Source organism: Trichosurus vulpecula, chromosome 4, assembly GCF_011100635.1.
Source record: "Trichosurus vulpecula isolate mTriVul1 chromosome 4, mTriVul1.pri, whole genome shotgun sequence".
Lineage (NCBI taxonomy): Eukaryota > Metazoa > Chordata > Mammalia > Diprotodontia > Phalangeridae > Trichosurus > Trichosurus vulpecula.
The window spans coordinates 114,545,803-114,560,510 of NC_050576.1; the positions used below are offsets into that span (position 1 = coordinate 114,545,803).

Genomic DNA, 14,708 nt, shown 5'->3' on the forward strand with positions numbered 1-14,708 from the left:
CTATTTCAGCCCATGTGATAAAGCAAAAAATCCCACTCATTCCTCATTCAGTTATGTGTAAATTCCAAGAGTTTTGGTACCATGTAAGCAAAACATCTAGAAGTTTGACTCAGTTTTTCAAGTTTCTCATACAGATGTATGTATGTATGTTCATGTCCCATACAGATGTAGACACGTATAGTCCTACTTTGAGCCAATTCTAGGCTTCTTATGACCTAGTGATTTGGGAAGTGGAAGGAAGATATAGGAGTACTGGGGTTGGCTCATATGCCTTTTAAAAACTAAATGGGGTGGGGTGGGGAGGTGGGGATGGCTTTGACATGTGTGAGCTCGCTGAGCAGTAACGGGTGAAGAAATGCTCCCATCTATTTCCAAGTCCTGTCCAGTCCTCATTCCTTCAAGCCAACATGATATCTAGTTAAGGCTGTGACACTAGGCTTCAGTGTTCAGGGTCATACCCTGAGTTCAAATCCAAACTAGAGACCAAGTCAAAACTTTTGGATAAGCTAGGGGTGACCCATATCCACATACCTGCTGTTGTGTTCTTCTCAAACTTCTGATACTGGGTTTTCTAATCCTGGAATAGTAGCATTTGAGTTGATTGTGGAATCACTGAAACCTCAAAGCCACTGAAACCTCAAAAGCCTGTGGCCAATTCTTTAAAATATTAAATGACCCACACCAGATTTGACTCCCCACTCCAAGTGCAGTAGGCATTAAAATCTGCTGATCACAAACTTGGACTACTATATTTCAGGGTTGATGTCCCTCATATTCCCATAATGTTAGACCACTAGGGAGGGTCTCCAAAACTGGTAGACTTCTGATGTTCTCTTATGCTCTTTCAGCCCTCTCTCCAAAAAAGAAAGAGTACAAGTAATGTCAGAAGCCAACTCTTCCTCCTTCCTGGAGTTCACAAATTTGATAGCCACCCATCTCTCTCCTTCACTAGATGAACTCTCCTTAAGGAGAAAATTAAATCCCTTCACCTCCCTCCATCCACAACTCATATACTCCATACCCCCTTTGTGCAACTGTACTTCCAGCCTGGATAAGATAAGGAGACCCAGTCATAAAAAATAATAAATACGAAACAAAAAAATAAAATGTATCTACAATTCTCCTGAGTCAATTCAACAAACAGAGGGTAAGTTTCTTTGGAGCAGGAATGTTTCTGATTTGTCTTTCTATTCCCAAGTGTCTGGCACATAATATGTCAGTCAGACAGTAAACATTTATTATTAACTACCTGCTATGTGCCAGGCACTGTGCTAAGCACTGGGGATACAAAGAAATGTGAGACCCTGCTTTCGAGGAGCTTGAAGTCTAATGGGGGAGACAACATGTAAACAACTACGTACAAAGAAGCTAATTACAGGATAAATAGAAAATGATCAATAGAGGGAAGGCACTAAAATTAAGATGGATTGAGAAAGTGTCCCTGTAGAAGATGGGATTTTAGTTGGGGAATTGAAGGAAACCAAGAAGGTCTGGAAACAGATGAGGAGAGAGAGTATTCCAGGCATGGCAGACTGCCAATGAAAATGCCCAGTTGGGAAATGGTATGTCTTGTTCAAGAAATTGCAAGAAGGCCAGTGTCACTGGATTTCAGAGTACATGGGAGGGTGTAAGGGGTAAGAAGCCCAGAAAAGTAGGAGGGGACCAGGTTGTGAAGAGTTTGGAATGTCAAACAGAATATTTTATATTTGATCATAGAGGTGATAGGGAGCCATTGGAATTTTTTGAGTGGGAGAGAGAAGAAATGATATGGTTAGACCTGTGCTTTAGGAAGATCACTTTGACAACTGAGTAGAGTGGACAGGGAGTGGGGAAGAGATGAGGCTTCGAGATAAAAGAGCAGGCTGTTGAAATAATTCAGGCATGAGGTGATGAGAACCTATATCAAGGTGGTAACAGTAGCAGAGGAGAGAAGAGGGTATATGCAAAAGATATTATGAAGGTAAAATGGACAAGTCTTGAAAAAAAGATTGGATGTGGGGGAGGGTGAGAGAAGTGAAGTTGAGAATGACACCTAGAGGTTGGAAGCCTTGGTGAGTAGGATAGTCGTACCCTTGGCAGTAATAGGGAAGTTTGGAAAGAGGGAGAGTTTGGGAGAGAAAGTTAATGAGTTTAGTTTTAGACAAGTTAAAATATTTATAGGACATCTAGTTTGAGATGTATAATAGGCAGTTGTCTGAAGATTAGGAAAGCCAGCAAAGGAGACTGAGGATTGGTCAAACAGGCAGGAGAATCAGGATAGAGAAACATCATGGAAACCTAGAGAGAAGAGTATCAAGAGGGTACTCGACAATGTCAAAGGCAGCAGAGATCAAGAAGGATGAGGATTGAAAAAAGGCCATTTTATTTGACAATTAAGAGATCATTGGTAACTTTGGAGAGAGGAAAGGAAGAGTGGCACCTATTGTAGATGGTCTTCTCAAGGAGTTCAGCTGCAGAAGGGAAGAGAGATAGGTAGTAAAGACGGATGGATCAAGTGAAGATTTTTCAAAGTCATGAGCATGTTTATAGGCGGTAGGAAAGATGTCAATAGACAAGGAGAGACTGAAGATAAGTGAAGGAGTGGGGGTAATAGAGGAGATAATCTGCTGAAAGAAAACAGGATAAAATGGGATTCATTGTAGAAGGGTTTGCTTTGGTTAAGAAGGGCCACCTCATTACGTGAGACAGGAGTGAAGGAGATAGTGGGAGAAGGTGTCTGGGTGATATGAGATGAGAAGGAGGGGAGAAGAAGGAGCTCTAGGTGAATGTTTCCTTTTTTTTCTCTCCAGTAAAATATCAGGCAAAGTTCTCAGCTGAGAAAGTGGGGGAGAGAAAGACATAGGTTTGAGGAGGGATGAAAGGTTTGGAAGAGCCACTGTAGTAAGTGGGATAATTAGTTAAGATGTAAAAGGATTGCCTTGCAATAGTGAGGGCCCAGTCGGCAGTTCTGTGATTTTCTACAGCTTTCTTCAGCAGCAATTATAGAGGAGTAGAGAAGGCAGTAGATGATGGACATGATCCAAGGCTGGGGCTTGGCAGAGCAACATGATAGGGGAGCAAGGGGCTCTAGAGGATAGTGTGGAACTGAACTGATTTACCAAGGGATTACAATGGAGAAGGGAGGAGTCTAGCTAATGCAGGAGTGATTGCCTGGGAAAGAATTCTTGAGCATTCTATGCCTCCACTCTTCAAACAATTCTTCCTCATTACAATTGCTTCCCTTTGTGTCTTTACAATTTCACTCTTTAGAGCAGAGGTTCTTAAGCTGAAGTCTGAAGACATTATATTAATAATCACATTTCAATTAAAAATTGGTTATTTTTGTAATCCTATGTATTTCATTTTTATGCATTTAAAAGCATTATTCTGAGAAGGGATCCATCACACAAAAAAGGTTAAGAATCCCTGCTTTAGAGCTTCCCATCCTTCTAGGTGGATTTTCCCTGTAGAATTTTAGTCTATGAGATTCTACCAGCTTTTTTTCTGAAAACCACACTACCCACCATTCCTGTTCCATTTTGGTGCCTCCAAATTCATCTTGTTCCCTGTATCTGCAATGCCCTCTTTCACTCTGGGACTCTACCTCCACAAATCATTTAAAAAAAAAAACCCATCTCAAAAAACCATTTCTATAAACCCTTCCTTGAGCACCTCAGTCAGAATTCTTTAGCATTTCTCTCTCTCATGCCCTTATATTGCATTTGGTACTAGTGATGGGTGCTTGTGTCTTATCTTACTTACTAAATTTTATGTTTATTTGTTGCCCCTCTTCCAAGACTCAGCTGAAATCCTACATCCTACTTAAGTTTTCCTAGACAGCAGCAATCCCTCCCCTTTCTACTCTCTTCCATTTTTGTGTCTGTCTCATCTTCCAACCCATATCATAAATATTTTACAAGTATGGACTGTGTCTAAATTCTTAGTATCATTCCATTTAATAAGAGGCACTCACTTCCAATAATTCTGAAGTGCATTTGATCACCTCATGCAGGAGGTAGAGAGCACTTGGTTTCCTGACCAAAAGGCTTGGAAAGACAGCTAAAATAATGCAGCAGCCATGAGTTTAATATCTCACGCTGATGAGTGTTGTGGAAGATCTGATGGTTTCATTTTTTTAAAGTTTACTTCTCTTATTTGCTTCCTATCTACTAATGAAATATTATTTGGATAACAGGAACTATTTAGGTACCTTATCTCCTAAGTCCCATAAGGTCAGAGACCACACATGTCCTATCTAAACTTTACATCCCTGCCTAATGCCTAGGACACTTCCATCACAAAGGAGGTTTTTAAAAAATGTTTAAGTTGCTGAATAGGAGCCACAAACCCCAAGTGCTTGCAGAGGAATGCAGCGGGCTCTAGTTTTCTTCTATAATTCTTGTTGACAGACTTGATTTCCTACCCAGCCTTCTTTCAGATCCTTGTTATATAAGAACAAAATTGAAAAGCTTGCAAAGATGATTGGGGTGCTTCTTTGACATCTTCTAACAGTAGATATATTTCCAATTAGCCAATACTGCTTGTTGATCCAAATGTCCTACCAACTAGCACAGTACTTTTATTATTAAATATAACTTTTCTTTCAACTCCTGATCAGACCCAGCCATCCTATTTATATTCAGTTTATGGCATGAAGAGCATGCACAAAATGACTAAATAGGTATGTAAAAATTAGTTTTATTTTTCTACTTTTAATAAATGAGAAGAGAGGGAAAAACACAGTAGCCTGTCTCATATAGAACATTTATAATACATAACAATCCATAAAGCCTCATGGTGAGGTAGGAACAGCTTTGGAAAACAATGTACAGTCATAAAACATATAAAAAAACACACCAAAAATCGGTAAAATTTTACACAGAAAATATATTTGTATCTGCATTTAGTGAGATGACAACTGCATAAAACTGCACCACATTCTGCCTAAATAGCTGGCAAAAGCAGACACCAAAACGACATTATGAAAGTTCCATAAAGAATCACAGCATACACCGATGCACTTTCATTGTGCTGTTTCAAGGCAGAATGATAACATGGCCATTTCTGTGTCTTGACCAAGACTTCTCATATACAACCATATATACTAACTGTATGCTACATTCCCTTCAGTATCCTTTTGTCAAAGACACTGGACCGTAAAATTTTTGGTTTAAAGGTTTAAATTGCAGGACACACAAGAGGCCCTTTGCCAGTGAAAATGACTGCTAAGATATTCCAGGTTTTGCCAGGAAAATGAAATTGCAGTTCCATATAAGGTCTGTAAAGCTACATCAAGATGATGCTATTCAACTCTTTTTCAGAGACGGTCAAATAATAAGTTTGACTCAGGTCTAATGTTAAACAGAAAAAGGAGGGAGGGAAAGTTTCTTCTGCTACCTCATCAAATTTTAACACTGTTTTGTGATTCATCATTACATTGAAACTCAGTATTAAGTCAATATTTCTTTATGGTTTGAAGAGCTTCAGCACATCAACCAAGTTACTCTCCACATTTGTTTCTTCATACTCTTTGTGAAGACATTAAGACAAAAGGTGAAGACGTGACATTTATAGCTTTCTAATAAAAAAAAATTAGCATTCAAATAAATCTTCAACCCAACAGTTATCCCACTTTAAGTATTTTCATGTTATGTCCTTGTTACTTCCCTTAATGTTTTCAAGTTTCTAATTTTAGAAAAACAAAAATTTGAACATCAATTTAAATTTAAAGTTCTTCAAAAATGACAGCAAGCTAACAAAAAGTTTCCATTCCAATACAGCAAGTGCCCTTTCTCTGATGGTGATTTTCAATGGGTTACTTGATAGGAAAAAAAAAATTCCTACTCAAATTGCTTGCCTCAGAAACATGGCATTTCCCCTGCTTCCCTCCCCCCCCCCCCCCCCCCCCCGCTCCAAAAAGACATTCAAATACACTGAGTAAAAATAGGTTTTCTAATTCATATCTTTCTTAATGCAGATGTGTACTCCAGACCCGCTAATTCAGCAATCACACAAGCTAAAATGTCACAATGGAGAATCTATTCTCCCTTAAGGCTGCATTTGGCTTGGAAATTTTTTTTCCTAGATTGGTTTTAAGTCAGGCACATAAAGTACCTCCTTTCGTACAAGATAGGCAATAGAAAAAATTCTAAGTGTCCCTATCACAAACTCACTGATCTTACTCACAAAGGAAAAGCCAGTTTAAAAAGCTACAAGGTGACAGAAACTGGTGCAGAAATGCAAAATAGGTTTTTTTCCCCTTAAATATTGGGCTCAAGTGCCCTAAGAATTTGAGGGAGGATTCCCCCATTTCCTTTCATAAAGGCAAAAGGGATTCAAATTCTAGGAATTCTAAATACAAAACCAAAGCCAAAACAAAAAACAACAATAAAAAAAAAACCACGTGGTTTTCAACATAACTTTTTATATAGTAAAACATGGGTTAGAAAGTGCATTGTAGAGAGAAACACTGTTTCTCTGTTAAAACTCAAAAGGTGAGTCAGTGCCCACTGCTTTTGTTATTAAATAACAAACTACTTTGAGAAGGAACACACTAGGGTACCACTTTATGCATTATATATAAACTACTTTAAAACAAGTTATGAAAAACCAGATAACTAGACCTACAGGTTGCTTTTATAGTACTTTTGAGAAAAACATAGCCCTTGTCCTGTGCTTATATTTTTAAAACCTCAATTCTTTAGTAAAGACTCTATTATAGTGCATTTGTTCAGAGAACCCTTCTTGGATGTTAAGATATTTTGCTAGTTATCTTTTTATATCATTACTGAAAAGTTTACAAAATATAAAGTTGGCTTTCAAATGTCTTAATAAAATATTCCATAGTTTAAAATGTTAAAATCAGGAATGCACATGATAACGGTACAATTAGCAGCTTTCTTCTTGTTTACCCACATAATGAGACTCCCCAGGTTTGTGTTAGAGACTCAAATTTACACAAAAATTAAAGATACCTATTAGTTTTAGAAATTATCAATTGAATTATGAGGGTGATATCAGCAAAATACTATTAAGAGATCCCAATTGGCAGGTTACAGTTTTTGCCCATCTTAGCAAACCTGAATTTATAAACTGCGTTCCCATTGTTATCCAAGCACAAATCATTCTCATTCTTAATGGAATATACGCTGTCCATTAACATGGCCTATTAAAAAAAATAAGCCCATTGCCAGCAACAGGCATACACTAGAAGGGGAAAATCTATGCCTGCTACTATAAGAATTACACACTAAAAAAGAAATTTTTAATTCCAGTCTTTTTCAATATCTTTATCTTAAACTTTGCATTTAAATAGTGAATTGTTTTCTAATTCAAAAAGATAAGCCATTCCCAGAAGTAGTCATCTATAAAACCAACTGAAGTAGTCAGGACACTATGCTCTTGGCAAAATATTCTATGTATGATAATTGATGTCCATCAATATAAATCTCATTACAGACAAAAAAAAAATCTACACTTAATAAAAAAGCATAATGATTCTTCCAATCAAGACAATTTTTTTTAAAACTTCTTAAATACTGTTTAAGTAACTGTATGTAAAAGAACAGCAATAAGAAAACAGTTAAACACAATTTCAGTCATAGTTCAGTCAACTTGTGTGTAGGTGTTAAGAGTACATATTCAAAATAAGTCACTGTTGGAAGACCTGAGCAATGACAAGACATTATACAAGTGAGAGGGTCCAGCCTTAATTATGAATTTAATTTTTAAAGAATTTAATACTCAAGTGATATTAACTTCTTATTTTTTTTTCTCCCTAGTAAGCGGCTCATAAAGAAACAAAAACACTGTAATACTCAGCTTTCTTCTAAATCTATTTGGGGATAGATGCCATGAAATAACTTGAGAGAACAGCATCTTTGAGACACCTATTAAAGAGTTAAATAAATTACATTTAACGACTGTTAAAATATCTTTTGTTATACATAGATACTTTGTGAGTAAACTCTGAGCCTTCAGTATTACTAATGGAGACCAATCTTCTTTCAAACATAAACAATGCTGGTGAACACCTCTATATAATATACCTACTCATAATTTCTTGAAAGACAAGTGTTTTACGCCACATATTGAAAGTTTTTAAACAATTCAAATATTCTTCCAAACATTAACAAGTTATAAAAGAATCTAAATGATGTTCAGCTGGGCAAACTTTTATATTCTTCTTCAAACGCCCTATTATGTGTATAAAATGCAGTTTCTCATTAATTGACTCACATTTCAACTGGAATAATACTCAGCAATAAAGCACAGAACTTAATACAAGATAGTAATTGATCTTTTTCTTGGTAAAATGATAAAATTGCTCCACATGGAAAAAAAAATGGAATAACTTTTCCCATTAACATCCATGAGTCGGTTTAAAAAAAAATGCTACCATTATGCTATGTAATAATTTCAAACAGGGAAAGGGAAATATAAATCTAAACTAAGGAAACAAAAAAATACTATTTCAAGTTTCATCAAGAAATTTCAAATAAAAGTAAAACATTGGGTGAGGGGAAAGACAAAGCAGAGAAGTTCTAGTAACAAATTAATTTTAATTTATTTATCCCCAATTAAGTTTTGCTATGGGAAAACTGAAATCAAAAGTATCATTATGTTATACAAGGTTTATATTTACTTTTAACAAAAAATGTAACATAGTGTTAAAACTGGCTTTCCAAAATTGTTACAGCATAGCTGTACTGTGCATCGATAATCACAAAGTTGTAATATAAAACTTTGTGTTATGCAATTCCATTATGTTCTTACAAAAATAGAATTAAACAGTGTGACCAAAACAAGGACTTCAGGAATTACACTACTTGGCAACTTAAGATTTCAATGGAGAGTCTCTTCCTCTTACAGATGAAAACAAGTTGAACATCACGTGTTTTGAAAACTTACATAGATGATTCTGGTTGTTTGTTTGGCATCTTCTTTATATCTATCATAACAGCTGGTATACTATCAATTTTAGTCCTCCTGGGCTGCTTCTCTAAATTGTCACTAAGTTCTAAACAAGAAATGCTAACTGCAGAACTCTTTTCTGTTTCCCTTCCAGAATTGGTTTTTTGTGCGGTCCCACAACATTGCTTCAACGCACACTGAGTTCTACAAGCAAGCTCGCATGGGGTCACACTTGATTTAGCGCCTACACTAGCAAATTCAGGCTGAATAGTAGTGGCGTGGATTCCGTGATTGTGAAAAACGTCTTTAATGATTTTAGCCACCTCCATGTAGGACGCAGGGTCTCGACATTTTATGTGAGCAGTGGCGATGATTCTGCTCCCAGCAAGCTGCCAAACATGCAATTCATGAACTTCTTCAACTCCTTCAACTTTTCGAAGTTCCATTTTCAAATTTCTGATATCTACTTGTTTAGGCACAGTTTGCAAAAGGATAAGGGCAGATTCCTTAAGTAATGGATAAGTGGTGTAAAGAAGTATGCCAATCATCACAAGACAGAGAGTTGGATCTAAATACAGCACCCAGCAAGGACCAGCCTCATCTACAGGTCCAGTACTATTAATTAGACCTACAAATGCCTGGCAGGGCTCATCGATACATGGGTTCCTACAGATTCCATCAGAACAAGATTTCCAAGAAAAGAAAAAGACCAAGGCATTTATCACTACAATTACTGAACCCAAGGCATCTCCAAAGACATGTAGGAAAACTCCACGCATGTTAAGTTGTCCACTATTATCTTCGTCTTCCGAATCTAAATTGTCTGAATCGTCACCAATAAGATTCCCATTAACTTGGACTTCCATTGCTCGATCTCTGGCTTGTTCCTCTACAAAGAGATGCAAAATTATTACCACACATTTAGAAAACGTTCACACAAAAGGTGTATTCTCAGAACTGCTTTTTGGGGGTAAGATCAATGATAACAGCCTAGATGGTCTTTAGTGCCCCTAAAATATAAATTGATACTAATAGGTGAGCAACCTTGGCTATAGTTTCTCTCAATGGGTACTTATTAAATCATTAAATTAATTATGCCTCTTTCACTTAAGAGGGGGGAAAACTTGCTTAGAAAAAAAATTGTTTATCAAAGATCTCTGCAGACCTGCAGCAATAAAAAGGTAAATCTGAGGGCTATAAATTTAACTATGTAGAAAATAACCTACTATTATAGTGACTATAGGACACTCAATTCCAGGTTTGTTTGTTTTTTTTTTTTCAGTCACTCACATTTTCCTGATACCTTAAACTTAAAACCAATGTCAGTTCATATCATTCATTCAAATAGGGCATTTAATAAGACTGAGGAGTTGACAACAGCAAACAACAATTGCAGAGACTTACATAAAAGCTGAACTTTCTCTCAGGTTCCTTTTAACTCCATTTAAAAAATAAAATATATTAAAGAACCATATACTTGTGTAGCTTAATAACTGGAGCCAGTATCCTATTTGGGACTAGGAAGAAATCCATAAAAGGTTGAGTTAAATCATTTAACCCCCATCTTTTTGACGATTAATTTCCATAATTTAAAGGGATGAGATACCCTGGCTTTTGTTTTAGAATGATTCTGAAGTCAATGAATTGGGCCCATCAGACTGACACAGCTCAGAGAGGTAAAATCAGAAATGATTTCACAAGACTAGGGATGAAGTGAACATTGCCATTCATAAAAGAAAACCTTTAACCAAATGCTTGTTGAATGGAAAAACTAACAGAGTTTTTCCTCTGTTCCCCAGGAGGTATGGGAAATTAAACCCATCATCCAGAAAGAAATATGCCACCATCCTCCAAAGGTTTTTTACTAAATAGATCACCACCAGCCCCGAACTTGGCTCAGTGCGGACTAACTACTGCCAGAGCTGAGTCCTAGAGATAACCCAGCTGCCAGTATCTGTTTCCCTCTTGTAATCACAGGATCATAGGATATTAGAGCTGGGGTGGACCTTAGGCTATCGCTATCCCATACTCTGCCATTCACTAACAGTGGAATTCTTCGCAATTTCTGGCATAGGGCACCGACTTCCTCCCACGGTTCCTCTTTCCTGGCCCCCGGTCCCCAAGCCTCGAATGCCCCTTCTCCCCTCACCTTCACCTCCCTGCTTCCTTCAAGTCTCAGCTTAAATCCCTTCTCCAAGAGGCCTTTACCGGCTGAGAGATTACACCAATTTACTCTATCTATCCATCCATCCATCCATCTCTCCATCTCTCTATCATTGGTCCAGTGCGTAGTTCTTGGCATGGCTCCACCCCCCAATAGAATGTGAGCTCCCAGAGGGCAGTGACTCTCCCGGCCTTTCTTATAAACCAATGCTTATTGGCTTAACCTGAGGTTGTCGTGCCAAAAACCCTTCATTTTAAAGAAGGGTAAACTTGGGTCCAGGGAGGCAGGTGATTTATTTGCGCCCCCCGGCGAGCGGCAGTGCCCGGACTGGGAAGAATCCGGGCGTCTTCCTCCAGACAAATTCAGCCCTCTCCCCCCTCCGAGGCGTGGGTGGGTGTGTGTCGGGTGGGCCGGGGATGTCAAGCCGCTCCACGTGGGGGAAAGGCCGGCCGCGCCCGCGTCAGACAGCAGAGGGCGGTGCGGACCCCCTCTCCCCTCGCTCCCAGGCCGGGGCGGGGGTCGGCGGCAGCTCCCGAGCCCCCGGCCCGCAGCCGGCGCCCGGGCGGGCCCCTCCTTCCTACCTGCTCTGTCCAGCTTCATTCCGTTCGAGTTGCTGCTGTTGATGACCAAGTTGTTGGTCTCCTCCCCGTCGGCGGCCCGCTCGCTCTCCGTCATGTTGGTCGTGTTGCCCCCGCTGCGGTTGTTCTTGCCCCGGCTGTGGCCGTGCCCGTGCCCCCCGTGGGAGTGGCCGTGGCCGCCTCCGCCGGGCCCGCCCCTGTCCCCGAAGCCGCTGTGGTGGTGGAAGAGGCAGAGCCCCAGCAGGTTGACCAAGAGCCCGGCCACGCCGACCCCGAGGACCACCAGCGGCTGCTGCATCTCATGGGGCTCGATGAAGCGCTCGATGGCCTCCAGCAGGAGGGCGAAGCAGAGGCCGGTCAGGAAGATGGCGTTCACCAGGGCGCCCATCACCTCGGCCCGGATCCAGCCGAACGTGTTCTTCTGGGTGGACTGGGTCCGCCGGGCGAAGCGCTCCGCCACCAAGGCCACGATGAGGGCCAGCACGTCGGACAGCATGTGGAACGAGTCCGAGAGCATCGCCAGCGACGAGGTCAGCCGGCTCACCACCACCTCCAGCACCATGAACATGAAGGTCAGCGACAGCATGCACAGCAGCCGGGCCCGGTTCCGACCCCAGCACCCCATGGCTGCGGGACCCGTCAAGCCCGAGATGGGCCCTGGGCGACGAGAGCGGAACCCCTCGGGCGGGCCGGAGAGGCTCCCCGGCGAGGGCGACCCCGCGCGGTACCAAGCCCGGCGGGGGCTGCCGGGAGCCCCGGGGAACCGACCTTCCTCCAACTACTACGGCCGAGACCCTCCGGGGCTAGGGTGAGAAGACCCTGCGGGGCCGGGCTGAGCGCCTTAAGCTCCTCTCCGAGCCCGAGCAGGAGCCGCAGCTGAAGCTGAGAGAAGAGCCGGCGCTCCCTTCCAAGGGGGCGGTGGCGGAGGCGACAGGCAGCTGAAGCCGGCGCCCGGAGCCGAGCGGAGGGAAGAGGGCGGGGGCTGAAGCAGCGACGGCGCCGGGTGAGGAGCAGCTCCGCGCCGGGAGAGGGGGCCGGGCATCTGGGGCCGCGGGGACTCCGGACCGCGGACTCCTCGATCCCGCGAATCCTCGGGCTGGCTCTGGCGACGGACGAGCTTAAGAGCCGGGGAGAAGGAAGAGGCGGCGGCGACGGAAAGGAGAAGCGAGCAGGAGAAGGATGAGGCGGCGGCTGCACTCGGCCCCGTCTCGGGCTCTCTCTTCACCCCCCCGCCTTTGCAGACGGTTTACAAAAAAACTTTGCTTTGCACTCGGAACCCCCGTTTTCACACGGACCCGTGCGTGACACCGTCCCCGGCGCCCCGCCCACCCGCCTCCCCATTCGCCAGGATGCCCTCACGACAGACACCTTGCCCCGCCCCCCAGAGTTGGCTATTGGCCGACGGCTTCACGGGGCGGGAGGGAGGGGCGGAGTAGCTGCTCGAATCGATGGGGGTGGGGCTTTCCCTTCCCGGCGCCGGGTGTAGGGTTGGGGTTGCCGGGTGCAGCCGGTGGCGTGGGGGGCGTGTGGAATAAGGCCGGGTGCAGTGGGAAGGAGAGGAGTGGTTGTAGGAATCTTCCAGACGGGGTAGGGGCCGTAGCCGGCCCGGGTACCCTGGAGTCCCCGCGCCTAGGATACTCGTCTCTTCATCCTCCTGCCCTCACAAGCAGGGGCTAGTATCTCCCAAGGCAACCGCTAGACTTTGGTCCTCCAAACGCGGGTCCACGTGGGAAAGGGCAGGGCAGTGGCTGTCAGGCGCAGGGCGGTATCCTCTCCCGGGCTTCGGAGGGAGACTCGTAGGAAAGGGGAGCCTGGGGTTCTGACGCCGCTCGAGACAGAGTGAGATGGGGAAGATTGGGCAGAAAGGGCCTGTGAAAAGGACTCAAGGCGTATCAAAAAACATGAACAGCTCTCACTGTGCTTGTAGGGTGCAAACCAGATCGAGTGTGCGTGTGTGCGCCACCTTAGACGAGCCATTTTACCTCGGCTTTCCCATCTGTGAAAGGCAAAGGTTCGTCCAGATGACCTGTGAGGATCCCTTCCTGCTCCTAAATCTACTATCCTCTATGTCCTCGTTCAGCACTCTCATTTTTACAGGTGAGGAAACTGAGGCCCAGAGGTGAAGCGACTCCAGGGTACACAGGTGAAAAGGTAGCTAAACTAGGATTTGAATCAGGCTCTCAGACCCCAAATATAATTCCCTTCCTGATTAAAAAAAATTCCGTACGCCTATAAATCTGTTTTCTAAATGGATCTGATGAGTTTTTGTAAGGCAAACACTTCCCAAGTTTTCTTTTTGTTCATATGTTCACTTTGATTAAGAAGTAGTAGAGCTGTGGGAACACGGGTTGGGGACATCTCCAGCCATCTGTAGGGGTTCGTTTCAACATGCATTTATTAAGCTCCCACTATGTGCAAGGGACTGGAGATACAAAACAAGAACACAAAATAGATCTTGCCTTACACACGGTCAGGATAGAAATCTGCCCAGCACTCTAAATTCATCCCGTCCAAAACTGAATTTCCCTCTTTTCCTACCTAATCCTGACCTTTACTCTAACTTCCTTCCTTTTGCAGGGGTTTCCACCATCCTCTGACTCTTCTCTCTCCCTCACACTGCCCCACTCCCAAATCTAATCGGTTGCTACGTCTTTTCTGTTCTCCTTCAACAATATCTCTTTCGTCCTTTTTTCAGACTCTCAACGACTGCACCACTATCCACCTCCATTCCTAGTCTTCAACTTCCTTGATGGCTCAGCTCTGAGACCTACCTCCTAGACCAAAGTTTTCCTGTGCCTTCTACTTGTCAATGATTCCCTCCCTAAATTATCCTAGAGTCATAGATGGAAGGGACCCCTGAACCCACTTCATTTTATTGATGAAGGCTTGAGCACCGGGGAGATTAAGTGACTTGTTTCACAGGTAGGAAGCATCAGATGTGGTATTTGAATCCAGGTGTTCTCTACTCTAGGGCCAGGATACTTTCCACTATGTTATTTCATTTGTTTCCAAGTTGCACTTCTCGGTGGCACTAAGCTTCTTGAAGGTAGGAGCTGTTTTCATATTCGCCTTTG

General features: G+C 42.6%; 1 protein-coding gene across 1 annotated transcript; it reads right to left on the bottom strand.

The window, feature by feature from the left end:
- Window positions 1-4,724: 4,724 nt before the first annotated feature.
- Window positions 4,725-12,835, bottom strand: SLC30A1 (solute carrier family 30 member 1). Its single transcript, XM_036754820.1, has 2 exons — window positions 11,638-12,835; window positions 4,725-9,781 (listed from the first exon to the last, which is right to left on the bottom strand). The coding sequence occupies exons 1-2, from the start codon at window positions 12,257-12,259 to the stop codon at window positions 8,886-8,888; spliced, it is 1,518 nt and encodes a 505-aa protein (XP_036610715.1). The 5' UTR covers window positions 12,260-12,835; the 3' UTR covers window positions 4,725-8,885.
- Between the last annotated feature and the right edge of the window lie 1,873 nt (window positions 12,836-14,708).

Excerpts from the sequence above, each read along its gene's own strand:
- SLC30A1 (XM_036754820.1), bottom strand. The coding sequence starts at position 12,259 with ATGGGGTGCTGGGGTCGGAACCGGGCCCGGCTGCTGTGCATGCTGTCG. Across the intron at positions 9,782-11,637 it reads AATGAAGCTGGACAGAGCAG|AGGAACAAGCCAGAGATCGA; the intron begins GTAGGAAGGAGG and ends ATCTCTTTGTAG.